We start from the raw sequence: 19,750 nt of genomic DNA on the forward strand, positions 1-19,750 counted from the left end.
TTTTTTTTTATCAAACATCTAGTTTGGGTATGCAAAACCTATACAGAAGAAAAAAATTATCACTCGTCTTTTGACTGGTTAGTAAATGTCTTTATTTACATGAGAATTACTACTGTAACAGGTTATCTTAATAAGAATTGCACTTTATTGCACTGGACGAGAATGAAATATCAGTCACAAAAATTAAATTTATAATTTTGTTTTACGTGATTTTATTGAAAATAAGGTTTAGACTGACCATTTTTCTAATTCAGTTTTCTTTTAAAGGAATTTAAAAAACAGACTATATGGATATATTTTTATTCACATTTGCTTGCTGATGTTGCCGCCTTATGTTGATATGAATCCAAATTAACAATCCAGTAATTATGTCGAGGTTAATATGATATTCCACATTCTGGAGTTTTTTTCTTGGGTCAAACGACTAGTTTAGATATATAGATAGATTTCTCGTGTTTAACTGATACGTAGAAAATTTGAGAATGATGCAGATATGCATCAGGAAAGATAACAGAATTTACTCGTAGAACAGTACTTAGATGTCAGTTCTCATCAAAAACAGTACTTTTGCTGGCTTTTTAATATCGAAAACTGATTGAGTATTTTGAAAGATACACAGGAAAAATTTTAATGAGAAGGTCCCCACACAACCGACTATACTAATACTGATGAAACTACACCACTATGAGTTTATGACATAAGAGGTCAAACCCATGATTAAATCTGGAGCTTCCTTACTGGAAGCAAAGAATGTGTTGCATTCGATTGCCTATCATAATCAACCACTGTCTTATCAGGAGTCCCCAGGGGAACTGTCTTAGGCCTACTGCTCTTCTTGGTCTTCATCAATGACCTGTCATCATTATTCTCAACCACCACTCGACTCTTTGCTGATGTCACAAGGGGCCCGATTTACAAAGGAACTTACGAAGGAAACATATGGAGATAACGAACAGTATTCAAGATCAACAATCCATAAAACAATGCATGTACAATACAGGAGCAGAGCATATACGGACCTCCAAAACATCAGAGGTGGGATCAGAAACCATGGTGGAGAGAGCATCCCCTGCCGACCGGTCACACCCGCCGCACGCTCCCTGTCATGATCGGGAAATAAGTAAATATCCGTCGTCAATTCAGAGTATAAATATTGGACTAAGAATTAGTATGAAAAACGTCAGTCAGCATTTGACTCAATGATAAATTTTATAGACTAGACTGTTGATATTATTCTGTCATCAATTTGTTTGTCAATAATTTACCTCGTTTTAGAAACTGTTCATACATAGAGCATGCTCCTGCGTATCGAATCAACTGAGATATATAAACTCCGTATGCAGGTGATGAAGGTACATGTATACTGCTGTATAAGTAAGGGATTAAGACCAAAAATAAATTCTGCATATAACTTTCTAATTAACATTAGAATGAATTTGAAAGAAATGTAGTAGATTTTGTTTACAATAGCAATTTTACACAGAATAATCAATTTTGCCAAATTTTACAATCAACTTGAGTTTTTGGTCTTAATCGTAAGATCTTTTGTAAAACGGGCTCCAGAAGACCAGGCCATCTTGAAAGCGGCCTCAACAAGCTTCAGGAGTGGTAAGACAAGTGCCTTATGCGGTTCCATCCAATAGTCTTTAATCCAGATGAATGTGAAGTCCTACGGGTTTCCAACCGAATGCCCCTACTAGGTACCAAATACACTATCCACGGTGAGGTCCTGAACACCACCGATCCCGTCAAGTATCGTGGTCTTACAGTCCCCAAGAGCCTCAGCTTGGATACGCACATAGACAAGATCACTAAAAAGGTCAACTTCATCCTGGCCTTCCTAGGCAAAACATCAGCCGCTGTCCAACCAACATCAAGGCACAGTGTAACTCCACACCGGTACGACCTACCATCGAATATGACTCTGGCACAGGGGCCGGTAACATACTGTTTTTGATTTTACGTAATCACTATATATATGGAAAAAAAGAAAGGGAAACAACGTCAGCCCGAATTTACACAGGGTCGATCTCGGAAATATTTCGTATTTCATAGAAAAAAGGATGTAGCCAATTAAATTATAACTAGAAATCATACTACAATAAATATTCTTTAATGAAACAGAAACCTCGTTACTTTTTATAGCGTTTAAGTTGTGTAATACTAATTCGATATCCCGTTGTGCGAGTCGATGTACTTTAAGTCGTCCACTAAAACGAGGCAAAATTCGCACATTTTCTCCAGTTTTGAAGTCTTTCCGGAGATGGAAAACACAAAGTAAAGATCAAGCGTTAACGAAAATCATCTTTTTCTTTTGTTAATTGCAATTAAAAGGTACAACATCTCCGATTTGAATAAATACGGTAGCTTTTTTCGTTCACAGAGAGGCTCGAGCCCAGAACAGACGACATTTTGGAAAAACCCATGATTGGTAAAAGGCGGAGCGTGATTGGTCAGATCTGTTCTAGAAAAGCACCATTGACCAATCACATCTTGCGTTAAATATTGGATGCAATGTTTAGCGAATTTAGTGGACGACTTAAACTACATCACTTGCATGACAGGATATCGGATCTGCAAAACACGACTTACACGATTCTTAAATGACCGCGGTGGTATTTTTATTAAAGAGTGATTATTACTGAATGATCCCAGACGTTATTTCACTAACCGCAAGGTATTTTATTGAAAACACGAGTCATTTCCGAGATCGACCCTGTGTAAATTCGAGCAGACGTTGTTTCCCTTTCTCTTTTTGTATACATATAGTGATTACATAAAATCAAATACAGTATGTTACAGGCCCCTGTGGACTCTGGCATGTGGAGTAAAGCCCAGAAGGAGAGCACCAAGAAGGTTGCGGCGGTACAGCATAGGGCAGCTAGATTCGCCATTGGGGATTACCAACGCATTAAAAGCAGCGTAACATCCATGCTGCAGTAGCTCCAATGGCAGACACTGTTGATCCGTCGGGAAAGGGCCCAAGTACTACCATCTTTTAGACATCTCGGTGGAGAGCTACATACGTATATCCAGCATCGTTGAGAACCAGAGGCCATGCCTATTCTTTGTACCATACACCAGAACAGAAGTGTACAAGACCTCCTTTCCCCAAGCCATCCGGCTGTCACGAGGGGGGGGGGGGGGGGGGCATATGTTTATATACAAAAAACGACAAAAAATGTTTCCTTTTTCAGCAATTTCCAAGTGCTTTAGCCATTGAAACATTATATTTTACTAATATGTATCATTAATTTTATATGCGTAAATCATAAGAAAAGATTTAAGAAACATTTGATCATATCTAAGACTATTTCACAAAACGGTGATGCTTTATAGGCCGACTTCAGTGGAAAATAGCTTCTAACCCCCCCCCCCCCCTTATTTCAAGAGCTGGAATTGGGGATATTTTACCATTTGGCACTGGTATTAAAATAATTAAACGACTACCATTGAACTGTTCTTTGTATTAAACAAAGATTCTATAGCCAAATTGTCTTTAATATTGAATTAAATAGTCGTAAAATATAAGCGGGAATCGGGAGTTAGCGTGCGTATATAGTTTTTTGTAAATATCATTTAGGGCTAGGACACATGCAGGCACCTGACGTTACTTATTTTTCTTTTAATAAAAAAATATACCCATACCTAATATTATTAGGTATGGGTATATTTTTTTTCTATGAAAAGAAAAATAAGTAACGTCAGGTGCCTGTGGGCTAGGGCTAGGCTTTCTGATCCGATATCTGATCATATTCCGGAAATAAAATACCTGACCGATTTTGAGGAGTAATTACGTAGACACCTTCATTTCCTTTATGTTGTCATTTGGCAGAAAGAAAATGGAATATATTTTATTGCATCTGATTTAGGGTAAGATAAATGCTTTAGACGAGCTGAATTTAATGAATCTCTTTAATAAACATTGTACATAATTAGTAGGCATTCCAATCAATTTCAAATACCTATGAAAAGTTGTAATGATGCATTACAAGCAAGATGTCAGCTTGTCCTTCATTGACATCCCTGACGTCTTAATCAGCGTGATCAATGAGACTCAAACACTTACAAACAGGTGCCTTAAAGAAAGCAATACGGCTTAATGATTAATTATGGGAATATGATGATATATGTTATACGTTACAATACAATGAGAAGCAATAAATACAAATTACTTCCCAGAACTACAATAATAACAAAAGAATTTTTTTTATTAAGTTCAAGCTATCATGGGCCCCTGTCTTGTGAAACTACATGTATTAACTTTAATTTGATTCATAACCCTTTTAAAAATTTTAGTGGAATTACAACAGTTGATATAAAAAGGATATCATATTCTTATGATCAATTACATCCACTGTATAAATAGAAACATGAAAAAATCAAATGTAATAAATCAATTTTAAAAAATTGAGTTAGTATTCGTAATAGTTAAGAATATCATCATAATAATATATAAGCAAATATTTAAGGAATCCTGTCTAGTTAGTAGAGTATGCCAGGGCATCAATGATAGTGGGAAGCGTGGGGTAATTTGCATAACGGGTGAAGCCTGTTATGCATAATTAAATTATCCCAGGTTTCCCACTATCATTGATGTCCCTGGCATACTATACTAACTAGATAGTGATTCCTTATATTTCCATTTCATTGTGAAATGAAATTGTAGATTTAGATTCTTAAAATGTAGACTAAATAGATTGAAATTATATGAGGACTCCCATGCCAATTTCAATAGTCCTTGCCAACCGACATCAAACACAAAGACAGCAGCACGAAATTTACATGCATATTTGGCCTCCTTAGCATCGGTCACAAAAACAGACGCGCACGAGATTTACATGCATATTAGGCCTCCTAAGCTCTTGACCTAATTGATTTGCCTAATTTACATTCTGGTAGAATTACCAAGAAATCATCTCCACTAACTTTTAAAGAGTTATCACAGAGGAAAAATTAGAAATGGAAATATTTGAGGACTAAAGATGTCAAGTGTAATTTTTCAGTCCTTAGAGAAGTGGAAAGGCTTTCCCCTACATTTACTTCTCTTCACAGGCCTTTATGTTTTGATTCTGGAAAATATACAGAATGTAGAATTGATGACAGCCTACACCTCAATCATTCTGTCTTACACTGTTTAAAGCTTAAACTGCTTCTGCAATTTATGATTTTTTTATTATTTAGGTTATGATTGGCCAATGCAAAATGGAGTAAGTTGAAGCACTGAACTAGGAAGATGTTTGGCCTAAATGGCCTGAGTAAGGTGAAGAGGTTGATTCTGGGAATTTTTGTCCTGCTTATTGTAGATTTAATTTGGGTTGCATCTTCAGAAGTGACTGAGGTATGTTAACTTGATTTCAATATCTCTCTCTTAGTCAGTTAATCAATGCACCTCATAAAAGTGTTTTAGCCATTTCATCATGTTCATAATAGTTATTGTTTGGAGTGAAAATATGAACAATCACACTTCATGTGTTGCTATTTTAATTTTTTTTACATTTTGCTCAATGAATTGACAGATTTGGAAATCTAAGTTTGTTAAACGTGTTAAATTATGGCAAACCTTACAAATTTATTACATTACATACATTACAAAAAAATTATGTTATTTTAAATAGTCTTTATAGAAATTGCTTCTTTGTTTACAGAACTATGTCAAAGACATATACTTTCATTATTTATCAAAATATTAATGGTATTATTAAATCATATTAGATATCAATGGTTTAAAAATACCTTCTATTTGTATTTGCAGTATATATTCAAAGACACTCACTATGACAAACCATTCTTCACTACTTATATCAAGACCAGCATGTTTAGCATTTATCTCCTTGGATTTATATTCTTTGAGCCATGGAGAATGCAGTGCAGAAAATCTAGCACAGTAAGTAATAGAGTGTTCTAATTTAACACCTGTAATAAATGTTTCAAATAGTAAACTAATTTTATAAACCAGGCTTTTCAAACCCTTGATTCAAAATGAAACCAAAAACTTTCTTCTTTTACAGATGAATTTGACTTTGACAATCAATAATGGTGAAGATGAAAGGGAACACAACACACAGGATCCCTTGGTGAGACTTCTACACATTCAACTCTTTGTTTCACATATTGAAGACTGTACATTGAATTTATTATGCACTTATCAGGAAAAGCGTTTAAGGTTGCGTAAAATGATCTCTGCAATACTGAGTATTTTACATTGTTATAAACATAACCTTTGTTTTTTATACAGAGTGAACCCCAGTATGTTCCAGCAAAATTCGATGACAAAGCCAGTGGAACAGAATCAGATGATTGTATGTTATTTTAAAGATTTCTCTAAATAATTATTCAATTGTATTTACTGAACTGAACTATAAGGTTTTTATTGTCTTTTCAGCTACCTCATTAAATCGTTCTGTGAGATTTAGCAAGGTGAATGAAGTCCGACAACTCTCAGGTAAATTTTCCCCGTTTTTTTTTTTTAATTAAAAACTGACAATTTTTTGTACATAACTTCCTTCTTTACCTTCTTTTTAACAAATCAACGAATTTCATGCATTTTATTTATTTTTATCTATGTAGAAACTTACGCTGAAGATGCTGTGATAGCCCGGCTGTCTTATTCTGCGTCATTGCGGGCAGAAGAATCTCGTTTACGTGCCATGTCCAAGCTCACTGTAAAACAAGTAGCTAAACTGGCACTGTTGTTTTGTGTGTTGGTAAGTTTGCTGAGAAAATACTATATACAGGTCACTTAGGCTTACTGGCAAGAAATGAGGACAAGGTTCAAGGACACAATAAAGTACAATAAGCCTTTAAAGGGATATTCACTTTGGGATGGATATTATGTTTACCCTTTAGCCATAAGCAAGTTAGATATACTAGCAAAAGAGTATGGTACATGTACATGAAGTCCATGTTACTAAACTGACAATAAACAGTATAACCTACACCATTGAAATAAGTGTCTGAATGCATACAAGTGAATATGTGGGACAGGTCTTATTAGTACTTACATAAATAATTTTTTTTCTGCAGTGGTTTGTGGGGAATTTTTCATACCAGGAAGCCCTGAGGGACACTGAGGCGGGCATTGTGAATGTCCTGTCCTCAACCTCAGGACTTTTCACCCTCATCTGTGCAGCTCTGTACCCCAGCTCCAGTGCCGACAGATTCACCCTCTCCAAATTATTTGCAGTTTTTCTCAGGTATTTAAGCTAGTTCTTGGTCTCATTTAGTGCAAAATAAACCTAGAAATATTGTTTATGTAAAATTTTCTTCTACATATTAGAGAGAAATAAAAATTATTATCTCTGTTACTGCTACATTTTACATCCAACATGTCAATTATTCAATTAAGACTTGTTTATTTTATTTTGTAGTGTTCAATATGATAAAAGTGTGATAAAAGCTTTAAGTAATTTATACCCCAAGTAGAAAATTTATTTTACAAAGGTTTTATATACTGCAATCTTGTAGTAATAAAACATTATTAAATCTCATTATTAAATTCAAGGCTTCCAATTTAAGTTAGAGGATTTTCTTTCTGATAGTATATTTTTATTATAGTATTGGAGGAATAGTGATGGTCAGTATAGCTGATCTTTCATTTGAGGACAAGATTCCTGTGGGGGCATTGTGGGCTCTATGTGGCTCCATGTTGTATGCTCTCTATCTCGTTTCCCTTCGGCGGCGAGTTGACCATGAAGATAAACTGGACATCACCATGTTCTTTGGTAAAACCATAAATGTTTGGCAGTTTGTAAATTATTTTAAGAAAATGTCACACTGTGATCTAATATTTACATCGTGTGCATCGAATTTCATCAAATAAAATGGTTAATAAAGATAAACAATTGATTGCTTAGGATTTAAAATAAAAATTTTATGATTAAGATAGGTTGTTGATTTCCTTTCTCAGAGAAAAAAAAATTATTCAGAGATGGGTCAAAAGTTATCTTTTGGATTAAATGTCTCCATTTTAACTTTGTGGGGTGTAGCATTTCCAGTGGAAAACTGATTGTGATTTTGCAATCTTTTAGGTTTTGTTGGACTGTTATGCGTTCTCCTTTTGTGGCCGGGATTTTTCATTCTTCACTTCAGCGGGACTGAGGTCTTTACTCTGCCCAATTCTCGCCAGTGGTTGTTCATTACTATCAATGGTTTGATTGGAACAGTATTGTCAGAAGTTTTATGGCTTTGGTAAGTATAAACTTTATCTAAGAGAAATTACTATTTCTCTTTATAGTAAATATGTACTTTTCAATTAATGAGAAAGAATATTGCGATTTGGTTTAAGAGCTATTTTTTGGAGAGGGGGGGTATTTTGAATGTTATTTTAACAAAGATAGCCTCTTGATTATGGAGGTATGGTATTTTATGTGTTGATTACTGTTTTAGGGGATGTTTCCTGACCTCCTCCCTGATTGCAACTCTTGCTCTAAGCTTGACCATTCCTTTAACCATGTTGGCTGATGTACTATGGAAAGGGGTAAGAATAATTTTTTTGTCAAACAAGTTCCCAGTGTAGAATGATTGTTAAAAGTTGCCATACCATGGGATCTATTGTATAGAATGTGATCAATGTTATTGACAATACCTTTGTAAAGATTTGAAAAACTATTGAATTTGAGAACAAAAAAATCAGTCACTAGCTTATCAAAATAATAATCTCTAATATTTTTAGATTCTAATTTCTGATAAATGTCATAAATATGATGAATAGCCTGAATAGGAAAAAATTTGCTAAACTGTGAAGATCAAAGGGGAATAACTTAATCTAATAAAAAAATCTATATAAAAAATATATATCTTTAATATTTGGTATTTATTTTATATGTTTTAGGTGACATACAACTGGTTGTTTTATGTGGGTTCTGTTCCCGTATTCCTGGCATTTTTCGCTGTCAGTCTTCTGACGCATTATGAAACATGGGACCCTGTTTTACTGTGCTTCAAGAAGGTCCTACATTGCTTCTGTCGACGAAGATTGCTGCCCAGGTTAGTTATATTCCATAAACCCCATTTCTGTCATTTACAGCTTTTCACACAAGTGTAGTGAATCAGACTATTTACACTCATTGATACAGGCATTTTTAATGTATTGCCTAATTAAAAAAGTCCTTATACTCTATTGAGTATGTGGTATTACCTAAATAGAAAATGATTTATACCCTTTCCATATCTCATGCTGTATCAACCCTAGACCAATATCAGCTATAAATCTTTATAGGGATATGAAAAAAATCATGCAACATAAAAAATTTATCAGTATGAAAATACTAGAATTACCCCACAGATTAAAGTCAAAATGCAAAATCAATAATATTTATCAGAGAATGTCCAGGGTGGCATGCCCTTATAGCCTCCCATAGTACTGGGGAATATATATTCGCATGTCCAACACTGATGTAAAGATTTCCCCCCATTTATTTGAAAAGGTATTCAGACAAAACATGAAAATAAATCTCTTGACTGTTTTCAAGGATTTTATCTATAACTGTAAGATATAAACATGAATTTAGGCTTGCAGGATCCGTATTGGCAAACACAGCTATTGTGATGTCAGGCAGATTGCATTGACCACTGTATATGCAAAAATCTCTTATTTGAACATTATGTATCTATTGAAATCAGATAATAGGATTTAAAAAGTTCTCCGAGATTTCGACAGAAATTTTACATTCTTTTCCTGTAATATGCAGTATTTATTCTTCTGACAAAGACTATGGTATGTTTATATTACAACATGAAATGGTCTGGGAACTATATTCAAGAGCTTTCCAATAAATTACACTGTATACATGTAGCATTTCATTCATTCTAATGATGCATATACCATATGTGTTTTGCTTCTGTTGAGGGATGAATCATAATTACATGTATAGAGGACAAAACTCTAAATATTTACATTTCCAAATAAATTTTCTTAAGATTCTTTGCAAACAGGAGCATTGTTCATTTTCTCATGAACTGCCATGGACGCATGAATATCTCCATTGTCACGTCACAATACCGCTCTTGACATAAAACTATAGTGCAAACCGTTTTGCTTTTAAAATGTCAGTTGAATGGCGTAAATTTTTTGATACTCATCAGAAAAATAATGTAAATATAAGAAATGAATTTAATTTTTGAAGATTCATGAGGTATATGAACTACAATGCTTCACACCGACATATTTATCATGAAGCGCTAACGCGTTTCATGAAATAGGCCGACATGAAGCATCGTAGTTCATAACCTCATGAATCTTCAAAAATTAAATTCATTTCTTAAATATGTTTATTAATTTTATATGTCAATGTAAACCAAACCCACTAGATTTTATTGGGAACTTTTATGACATTGCCCTCGGTATTACAATATTTTACCATGACAAAATGAACATTGTAATTACCGGAGTCCACGGTAGTGACTTGTTTATGATAACATCATTTTAAACTGTTTAATGTAAATCGAAAATATATCCTGTAGGTGAAAATGACCTAGAACAAAGCATTCACAAATTTCCAACTACAGCATATATTATAATTTTACACTACCATAAAACTTATTAAGTTAGAACATGGATATAGTGAATTTTTTAATAAAGAAAAGGTTTTTTTTTTCAATCCCTGGCAAATTCCTAACAATTGGTTGTAAGGTTTTCGGACTGAGATGTTGTGAATTTATGGTTATATTATGTGTCCCCTAGAAGTTATAAATAAGACAGTTTACATCTTTTACAGCAATCTTTAAAGATATGTTCTTATAAATGCTGTCAGTATTTATATTTGAAACACAAGTCATCTGAAAACATTTGAAATATATTTTGTTGTCAAACTTAAATGAAAAAGTTTATATTGAAAATTCACTATGTATACTTTAATAGGAGTATAACAACTTACAGATACATACATGCATGCTATTAAAGTGAATTTGCAGGCCCTTTGAAGTTTACTACCTGTATAAATAAGTTTAACAGTACCTTGTATTTTATGATTTATGTCTCTATAAAACTATTTTACTACAATATTTCCTCAATTTACAGAGCTGGGAGCAATTGCGTTCAAATTAGGTATTCAATTTTTAACAAATTTACAGTTCAAGGTGTTCTTAATAGCTGGTCCCTGCAGCTAATCCTTTTGCTCTTCCAGAATTTCTAAAGCTTTTAAAGTGAAATATTTGCACAGAATTTGTCTTTAACTTCTATGTGTTGATATTCATGCTTTTGTAGAACATTGTTGATTTTGCCAAGTGTGAAAGCACTAAGTTGAGTTTCCCACCTTTCACTGTTATAGAATTATCAAAATTTTTGAAGAATTCATAATAAATAAAGCGATGAAATACACAGTCAAACTTTGTTATCTTGAACTCAATTGGACCAAAAAAAAAAAGATATATATTATCCAAGGATTCAAGATATCAATGTTAAAATTCATATATAGACTGACGGATTGGTTTTCAAACTCATTTCAACATATCCATAGTACATGTATTTGAGATATTGAGGTCCAAGATACCTAAGTTTTACTGTGTATTACTGCAGTAATCATTCAAATTATTACCATTTAATTTTTGTGATAGTATGGAGACAACTTTGTGGGTATTTTTAAAAAGTATTTTGCTTTTGAATTAATACTTTCTGTATAAATTGGCACACAAGTGAATAATAACTTTTTCTTCTCTAAATTTTTTGAAATCGCAACTTTTTTTGAATAAATGATGTACAAACATTATCTATTTTTTTTTTTAAAGAGTAAAAACTGTGTACTTCGTCAAATTGTCACATATTTAAGGAATATGCATACCACATACACATGTATTATACTATGTATACTATAATGCATACTATATATATACATCACGTTACTTTTTCTACTTTAGGGTACGAGAAATGGACAGGGAACAGAGCGAGAGTCTAATAGAAGGCAGTTCCTGATTGGCGTTACCCCACAACCTGTGATCTGGTCATTTTGTTTTTTACTGTCTTGTTATGCTTGTTTATGACTAATACTTGTTAATTTAATACTAAAAAAAAAAGATATTTCCGTTAGTCAATGCAAATATTTTAATAATTTTATCTTGTTTTTTTGAGGGGGAGGGATCTTTTACAAATCTTTTCTTTAGAAAGTTTTAAAAAAATATTCAAAAAAAGTAGCAATTCATCAGATCAATTATAAATATACAGTTGAACTTTGGTATCTTGAAGTCAGATGTCTTGAATACCATGGATATGTCGTAGTGATTTGGAAGTCCCAACCACATATTCTTAAAGTATTTTACCTGCGATATCTTGAATCCTGAGATACCTCAGAGTTTTTTCTCAGTGCCATCAGGTTTGAGATAACGAAGTTTGACTGTATATCATTTTACACATGAAGATAAGTTTGAAAAAATTCTACACCACATTGCTTGTATTTTTAATTCATATATATGGGATTATCTCAAAATCAGTGTACAGAATAATTATCAACAACTAGATCCATGTACTAGGCATATATAAAATGTTACCCTGGCTTTACAAAGTAACCAAATACTTATAAATAATATGATAAAATATGGGGTTACAGAATGTACACAACATTTATTGAAGAGAGTGTCCTCCTTACAATTACTGATGTAGAGCACCAGTGATTTATGTACTTATTTTACGAGTTCAGAACAGAAACTTCTTTTTTGACACCTTTTCCTTCAAACATCACTATTAGGAATAAAAGGAACTTAAGCAAAAATCCTTGCTATGATGAAGTGACATGAAGTCTTTCTTCTTTGTTTTTGTTTGTTTTTTTTTTATAGCAAGAAACAGATTTCATTTCAAACAGTTCCTGTTCAACTTCATGTATTATGAGCTCATTTAAGCAGAAGCCACTTTAATGTTTGTAGGTAAGAATGTGTGATAAAATGTACAATATTTTGTTCAAGTTTTGATTTTTTTTATATTCAGGAGGACAGAAAAAGTCATTCCATAAAATTCTTTTTTAATTCGTTATTGTGAATGTATGTTATCTGAATTGTTCTGTTTTTCAGTTTGCTGAGACTTCAAAATAATAGCATGTTTTTTTTTAATATGCAATACAGGTGTACTTTAGTGCTCCTTATAGGACTAAAAAATTATAAACTTCAGAGTAGACAGATATATGTATAATTTAATATAACTAATCATATCAAATGTAGTACTAAGATTGTGATATTTGTTTTAATTAAGACCAGTTGTGCAATATTTTATTACGAAAAGGACTATGATGTGTTTGTTTATACAGGCACAGTTGTTGAGAGCATGCAAAAGTGAGAAAGTTATATTTATATCCTACATTAAATAATGGAGTTAAATCTGATAATGTATGTAAATTCTAGACAAATTTTTTTTTCTTTTTCCTGAGGCTTGCTACTCTGAGAGTTTAAAGTTCCATAATACTCTGTACTCCTTAATCATGAAATAAAGGAACTTCAGTTTTATGTTTGTAAATTATTGTTTTTGTATTACATCTCTGGGTTCTTGTACTTGGCCTGTTTTCCCCTAAAATTACTTAATAACAAGATGTGTTTGTGAAACACTATGCACCCTGTGGCAACAAAATTTTGAAAAAGCTATTTTTAGCATATATGTCACAGTCAAGGTCACAAGGCCATTGACCTTGGTGTCATTTGAAAGTACTTGATTGGTAAAGTACGGATACCAAATATGAAGTCTCTATCTCTCATGGGTCAGAAGTTATGGCAAAGGTATGAAAAAACTGTTTTTAGCATACAGGTCACAGTCAAGGTCACAAGGTAATTGATCTTGGTGTCATTTGAAAGAGATTAATGAGTGGAGTATGCATGCATACTAAATATGCAGTCTCTATCTTCTATGTTTCGAAAATTATGGCAAAGGTACGAAAGGTATGAAAAAACTATTTTTAGCATATAGGTCACAGTTAAGGTCACAAGGTCATTGACCTTGGTGTCATTTGAAAGAGATTAATGAGTGGAGTATGCATACTAAATATGCAGTCTCTATCTTCTATGGTTCGAAAATTATGGCAAAGGTACGAAAAACCTATTTTTAGCATACAGGTCACAGTCAAGGTCACAAGGTCCTTGACCTTGGTGTCATTTGAAAGAACTTAATTAGTGGGGTATGTATACCAAATGATTGCGCCCATGACAAAAGGGCCTTATGGCATTTTTGCTAAAACAGAGAAATAACGTCATAAAGATGTGACGTTGCAGACTGACGGTGAACTTCGACGCAGAATTTCTTTAACCACGTGTTTTGACGTTTGACGCATCCAGGGTTTTTATTGCTGTTTCCAACATGTTGAATATATTTTCACTGATAAATTAATTTAATCAATATTCGAATCTCTCAATCCACTGATTTTAATAGATATCAATAAAAACATCTAGAACTGGTTTCTTAACAAACATCTATTATACGTCTCTAATACCAATAGTTTTCCTACATGTATAGAATTAGGCTGTCATCTTCGCCGAAGATGAGAAGCTGTCGACAAGGTGCTTTCCTGATAGGATTATAAATCAACCTCTATACTCTAGATAGATAAATTTTAATTTATTTACATATTTATACTAGATTTAGGATACAATTTAGACAGGAGTACATTGTTAAAATATTGCAAAGGAAAATTGTCTTCCTTTTTTTGAGATCCGATCCACCACTCTCGCTATCGCGTCGATCACAATTTTCATGTAAACATTGATCCAGACAGGGACAGATAGACAGAACATTGATCCATCGGTGCATACTGCTTAATCTTTTGTTAAATTGTTTGTACTAATGTTGAAACTAAACATATATCTTCTACGTTTTTACAAATTTAGCAAAAATGTGTAAGAATGACAGTCAAGATGTTTGTATTTTCTATAAATAAAAAATAGGAGAGATAACTCTGATGTCAACAATCGATGTAACAGGGGTACCAGAGAGGGACTGTCATTCGCATGAATTTGCTCCTGGATTATAAAAGAGATATAAACACTTAAGCATCATTATAATTTTTTAAATAAAAATATTGTTGTACTTTGGGAACAAGGTCCCATTAATGTAGAAAAGGAAAAACAAAGAAAAAAAAGGAAACCTGTAGCATTGAACAAACGTACTTTAATTTTTTTTTAAATCTTTCATCCATAGCTTTTTTTTTTTGCATGAAATAATCTAATAACGAATTTCATTTTTTAAAAAAATATACATGTATAGTATCTACCGTTTCATGAATCATGATTAAATAATTTAAACTTTAAAAACGTTGTTTTGTCTTAATTATTTTCTTGTTGCACTAAGACACTTCAATTTTGAGAAATTAAAACAAGCAAAATGAAAAAAAATGTTCTAAATGTACTAACTTAAATAGAGCTGGTCAAGTTAATCTGATGAGAGAGAGAGAGAGAGAGAATATATATATAGATAAAAATATTTATATTGAATCTATTTATCTTATATTGAGATATGTGGAACTCTGTTGAAAAAGATGAGTTTTCAAAATAAACAAAGTAATAAAATACTGTAAAATGAAAGAAAAAAATCTTTTTTGTTATTTAAACTACATTTATGGGTATTAATTTTCAAGATCTCCAAACTTAATATACTTGTAACTCTTTGGTACTTACGTGTTTTTGTTTTTTATACATAGTTCAAATGTTTTAAGCATTATCTGCAAAAAAATCCCTGAAACCATGAAGAACTTTGTCTTTAAAAAAAGCTTGATCAGCATTGAATGTCTTTTAACAGATCACTTATCATGCTAAAAAGTTGAAAACCAATTTCTTCACTGGACTTATAATCTCATTGCACTTATCAGTGTGGAATATATTGTTTAACATGCCATCAAATTATGGATATATAATTATCATTATACATGTATAAGCACATATAATGATTTTATTTGTTTTGATTGACAAAAAACCGTTATAAGTTCAGGGTCGGGTTTTATTTCTTCAGGTAAATGCTGAGTCAGACATAAAAAAAATTCAATGCTGAAAATACACGACATAAAACCGCAACGACATGCTTGCATTATGTTTTATTTTGGACGTAGTGCAGGGGATAGGGGTGTCCTTTTATATTTCCGTAACATGTAAGGCTTTACAAGGCTTAGCATATCAAAGCTTCTGGCACGTGAACAGAATGGAATTCATACTCTGTAAAATTCACTTCATAAAATAAAATTACAAAACAAAATCATTAGAATGAAGGGGATTTTTTTAAATTAAGTCATAAAATAATATGATGAATTTTCTAAGATGCTTACATCTCTACAAAAATCTGACATTTCAAAACTCAGCCAGTTCACAGACAATTGTCAGGAAAAATATATCATACAAAACAGTAACTGACTGTATATTTAGATATGGACAATTACATGTTATTAATTTTTCACCCACTCCTACAAAATCTTTACATTAAAATGCATGATTCAAAAAATTACAGGATGAAGTTATTGATTTGTCTACTGTATATTTTTTTTAAATTTATGAGAAAAAAAACGACGAAACAATTTTGTTCGAAATTCTTTTTAAAAAATTATGTAAATGGTTTCTGTAATTTAATTCTATTGGTATGCTTCTAAAACCATCCAATTAAAAAAAATCAAAGTATTTAGAAGTACAGAGAGCCGGGCTCATTTACAAAGGAAAATGAATTTCTTACATGAATCATACGATTATATTGTATTAACAGATAAATAACAAGAATATCAGATTAAATGAAAAATTATTTGAAAACTATCAACATTAATGATAAGACACTAACAGTGAGTTTTCGATCCTAATACCACGGTCCGATTTTGTCAGAATTAATCTGGTACCGCAACTGAATTTTAACAAACAGGCCAGTCTGGTTCCCTCTCCAGCTTTTCCTCGTAAGTGTAGCGAACTAGGATACATGTAACACTGATTATCAGAAGTCCTTACGGTAATAAACTATATTCCTTGACGTAAGACTGAATTTTTCAAAGTCATTACTACTAACATTCATTTATCTAGTTAAAACTTCGTTTTATTTTTGTTGCTTTATTTAAGGTTTGTATTATCTCAAAAGCTGTTGAGAGTAAGAACTATATGTTTACACGTAACTTTAAAATTGTGACTATGAGGTTGACTTCCTGTCTTGAACAGGATGACATAAGCCGGCAATTGCTCTTTGAGCAATAAGCCCGGCTAATAACAAGATATTGTTAATCTTGGGTGTCATTATATATACATGATAAACAAGACTGAATTCATAGCAATTCAGTTCCAGGTTCGCAGTGCATATGATCGGTGTGCTTTTTTAAAAATGGCAATATTCAGAATTAAAGGTACAAATATAAAATGAAGAATACCCGGCAATATGCAGCACTGTATTATTGCAAACCTAAATAAAAAAGTGAATTTACAAGTTGTAGGGTTAATGGTACTGAGTGTAGGAGAGACACCCATTGTGCACCTAAAACTTGGGAAGTAAAGAAATATATATTCATTTTAACTCGTGTTCACAAGAATTGTAAGTTTCTGCCATTTAGATTTTTACCCTCCCCCCCCTTCCTCACCAACACACACATAATCTAAAATCCTGGGTCTATCTATTGTGTAAATGTATGCGGATTATAAATCATTCATTTGCTTATAAAACCTCCACCTTTTTGATTGGTAAATATTAAACTATTTTTTATACTGTTAGACTGAAAAATATTTCGTGTATCCTTTATATTTTTCAAACAGCAGTGTAATTTTTTACCCTATGCAGACAGACAACCTTAAGATGCAGCGAATAAACCGAAATTCCTTTGTATTCACTGTCTATTGTATATCGTAAAAACATGATATCACACTTCACAGTTTTTCTGTCTTTATATAAAATTTAGAAAAAGGAACGATCAAATAAATTTTCACTTCACAGTAGCATTTAGGTAGCGTATTGTTGTTCCAGATATATTTTTTAAAAAATCTATTTTCACATGTATGGAAACTCGAGATATATTGTTTTGTGCTGAATTCAGGCAAAAAAAAATACATATTGACCTATCGAGAGTAATATTTAAATTAGAATAATGAATTATGCAGGCTTATCAAAGGACTCTTGCATGTAGTAAATAATTTGTTTTAGAAAATAATTGTTTAAAAACTGAATGGATGTCGCCCGCTGTTCAGGTCTCGTCCTGTCAGAGAAAAGTGAAATGTAAAACAAGCAGTCACTCATAATTCTACACTGATGAATCCATAATATATTATATATAACTATTGAATAAATATTAATAATTAAAAGAGGCAATGAGATTAAAATAATGTGCTTGGGTAAATATCAAATATTATGCAACTATTAATTACCGTAGCAAATTTGCAGAAGAAAATCATTTTACGTTCACTCTGAAAACGTTTGACGTTGTTGAAAAATATGACGTCATTATGAACCTGTTAAAGTATCTTAGATTAAAATGAAGAAAAAACCTACTTAGAGTAGACGTAGGACCATAAAAATTCATATTTGACAACTTCTAACCTTACTCTATCAAAATCCGTGAAAAACTCAAAATGTATAAAAATTGCCATAAGGGCCCTTTTCCCATGGGCGCAATCAAATATGAAGCCTCTGTCTTATATGGTTCAAAAGTTATGGCGAAGGTTAAAGTTTGCAGATAAAAAGCTATTTTTAGCATATAGGTCACGGTCAAGGTCACAGGGCCATTGACCTTGGTGTCATTTGAAAGAGCTTAATTAGTGTAGTATGCATTTCAAATATGAAGTCTCTATCTTTCATGGTTCAAAAGTTATGGCGAAGGTTAAAGTTTGCAGACAAACAAACAAACAGACAGACAGGACAAAAACAATATACGCCCCGGATCTATCAATCCAGGCGCATAAAAATGCCCATAAAACAAGATGTTTGTTAAACACTGTTGGCCCTGTATGGCAGGATTGAATCTTCTCAAATGCATGTCAAACTCCAACTGTAAAGGTCAAAAGTGTTGGTACCCAAAATAAGGTATTGTTACAAGGAATACACCTGTGGAATATCAAAGCCCCATTTCTAACTGTTCCAAAGTTATGGCCAAGGTAAAAGATTTAAAAAGTGGGTCAAACTCTAAGGTCAAGGTCAAAAGGTGAAAAAATAATTACACCCAATGAAAGGTCTTATCACAATGAATTCAAATGTAAAATCCCGAGCTCTCACTGTTCAAAAGTTATGGCCAAGGTCAAAGTGTAGTATTTTTTTGTAAAAGCAAGTCAAACTTCAAGGTCATTTTGGTGAAACCTGGAGAAAGATCTTGTCACAAGGAATACTCTTGTGAAATATGAAAGCCACAGCCCCACTCTTTCAAAAGTTATGGGTAATGTTAAAGTTTTTGCGGACAAACAGATAGACCGATGGACGGACAGGGCGAAAACTATATACCCCCAAAACTTCGTTTACGGTGGCATAAAAATCACAAAGTAGATTGTCTATCCATGATATTTTGTTAAAACTTTCCAATTGACTGTGACTCAGTAGGTTTCAAGTAAAATCGACACATTCAGTTGTCCACAAATTCTATTTTTATGTCACCTGAGTTACTCAGGTGACCTATTGCTATCCGTTTTCGTCCGTCGTCGTGCGTCGTGTGTTAACATTTGAACATTTTCAGCTTCTTCTCTGAAATCACTGAACCAATTTCAACCAAATTTGGTATACAGCATCTATGACTGAAGGGCAACAAAAATTGTGAATTTTACGGTCCCCGCTCCCCTGGGGCCTGAGGGGTGGGGCCAAAACCACCAAAATTATTGCAATTTTTAAAAATCTTCTTCTTTACTCCTGGAC

The 19,750-nt window shown here is 32.7% G+C and overlaps 1 protein-coding gene across 2 annotated transcripts; it reads left to right on the plus strand.

Annotated features, from left to right (window-relative positions):
- Positions 1-3,804: 3,804 nt before the first annotated feature.
- LOC134281394 (solute carrier family 35 member F5-like) lies at positions 3,805-11,998 on the plus strand. 2 transcript variants are annotated; one of them, XM_062763860.1, is made up of 14 exons: positions 3,805-3,873; positions 5,185-5,341; positions 5,756-5,887; positions 6,012-6,077; positions 6,239-6,302; positions 6,386-6,445; positions 6,571-6,707; positions 7,027-7,196; positions 7,558-7,724; positions 8,031-8,190; positions 8,389-8,479; positions 8,834-8,988; positions 11,021-11,047; positions 11,857-11,998. In XM_062763860.1, exons 2-14 carry the CDS (start codon positions 5,237-5,239, stop codon positions 11,909-11,911), a joined length of 1,389 nt encoding a protein of 462 aa, XP_062619844.1. In that variant the 5' UTR covers positions 3,805-3,873; positions 5,185-5,236; the 3' UTR covers positions 11,912-11,998. The 2 variants fall into 2 exon arrangements, with proteins under 2 accessions (XP_062619844.1, XP_062619845.1); XM_062763861.1 differs by lacking the exon at positions 11,021-11,047.
- The last annotated feature ends 7,752 nt before the right edge of the window (positions 11,999-19,750 follow it).

The sequence above is a fragment of the Saccostrea cucullata genome, unplaced genomic scaffold (assembly GCF_032062105.1).
Source record: "Saccostrea cucullata isolate Sc308-1 unplaced genomic scaffold, CSIRO_AGI_Scuc_v1 ctg632, whole genome shotgun sequence".
NCBI classification, from domain to species: domain Eukaryota; kingdom Metazoa; phylum Mollusca; class Bivalvia; order Ostreida; family Ostreidae; genus Saccostrea; species Saccostrea cuccullata.